General features: G+C 35.1%; 1 protein-coding gene across 1 annotated transcript; it reads right to left on the reverse strand.

Annotated features, from left to right (window-relative positions):
• Positions 1-621: 621 nt before the first annotated feature.
• LOC141258426 (taste receptor type 2 member 64-like) lies at positions 622-1,545 on the reverse strand. Its single transcript, XM_073673427.1, has one exon. It carries the CDS (start codon positions 1,543-1,545, stop codon positions 622-624), a length of 924 nt encoding a protein of 307 aa, XP_073529528.1.
• Between the last annotated feature and the right edge of the window lie 254 nt (positions 1,546-1,799).

Genomic DNA, 1,799 nt, shown 5'->3' on the forward strand with positions numbered 1-1,799 from the left:
ACATTTTTTTAATTGAATTAATTTAAAATTGTAAAGTCAAAAGTTTGCCATAAAATCTGCAGCTTTATGTGTAATGTGGTGTTTAATATTTTTAATATCCAACTACATCACACTCTAAAATGCTAACAATAATTACAACATAAATATCGTGTATATAAGCAGAAAAGTTGATTTAAGGAACCTTGTGAACAATCAAAATATACTGAGAGCGTTCTAGTTAGTGAGGAAATGACTCGAAAATTGTCTTGATAATTCTCAGCCACTATAAATTAAAAGGATAAATAATATGTTTCTTTGAATATATCAGATATTTATTTCTGCATAATAATTGTGAGTTGACCTTCATTTTAGATCCAGGAACATCACCAAACAGCTCAATTGAACTTAGCCCTATTCACATCTATGGACTGAGCTGCAGTCCCAGTCATGGTCACGCTGATTTGCACTGTTTAGTGCATGGACAAACAATGAAGAGGAGCAGTGCTCCAGTGAGGTCATGGCTCCTTCACTCTGATGATCTTCGATGGTCCTGGACACCATCTATCATAGATTGATTTCCCATCTTATATATTTTCCTCACTGAGCAAAAACTTCTATGATCACTTTTTCTGAATCCTTTCTTTAGCATAAGACATTATTGACTCTCTGCAGAACCTTGGACATCTGACTCCGGAGATTGACTGTTCTGTAGATCAGGTAGAAAGAATGTACAGTTGGTAGAAAGTCCAACATAATATAAAGCCAAGGAAGGTTAACACAGTAGAAATAGTAATAAAAAACACAAACACAATGACCAATGAAGGATATAGTGTTATAAATGAAGGTGAAGGACACAAATTTCATCGCTGAGTAATATGTCTCCAAATTGATGGATAAATTACTGCTCATCTTCATCTTTACTGTGTGATAGTACAAAGAGCTAAAGAGGAGGACAGAAGAAATGTAAGAGAAAAGCAGTGGGATGAAGGCTCCTATAGTAAAACTGTAAATACTGTTAGCATAAATGCATTCTGTGTTTGGATTATCCATGGTTGTATTGTAAATTCCATGTTTGATCATTACATTCAGAACCATCCACAAGTAAATCAGAAAATTCAAAGCAGAGAAAACTCCTGAGGCTGCAATAAAATGACCAGTCCTCTGTGGAATCACCCTCCTTAGATACAGAAACAGTCTATTGCGGAAGTTGGAGATCTTCAGACACAAGACCATGGAGAGCAAAGTTGTTTGCCAGAAATTGGAATACTTAAAGAATAGATAAAACATATCAATAATAAGCAAAGAAATATATGAGTCCAGGCTGCTTGTGCAGAACATAAGCACAAAGTAATAGAGAGTATTAGCAAATTGTGTGCACATCCTAGAAATCCCAAGAGAAGTTACAATTTGGTCAACAGAGGTCATTGATCTTTCTTTCCACCAGTCATTGACGTTGACACCAATTATGAATGTATGTATCGGCATTCCAGGTATGAGAGCAATTATTGTCAAGATTAGGAGACCCAGATTCTGAATGAGAGTGTCAGTCTCTGTAGAATCAGCCATCTTTTTATTTTGAGGATCCTGATTGCACAGTGAGCCTTTATTAAAGGTTTAATAACAACCTTTTTCCATTTATTCAAATATTACAAATGCAAATTACATTACATAGGCTCCAAGCTGGACCAGGTCTACCAATGCAGAGCAGATCACATAACATGTAAAGCTTGCTTGACAGTTGTCACAACAGAAAATAAGAAATCACAAGATGTTTTTACTTGTAAAGTCACCTTCTAAATATATTACATTGCTTAATTCTT

Source organism: Phyllobates terribilis, unplaced genomic scaffold (assembly GCF_046119375.1).
Source record: "Phyllobates terribilis strain yellow unplaced genomic scaffold, ASM4611937v1 Scaffold_3__8_contigs__length_932513732, whole genome shotgun sequence".
NCBI lineage: Eukaryota > Metazoa > Chordata > Amphibia > Anura > Dendrobatidae > Phyllobates > Phyllobates terribilis.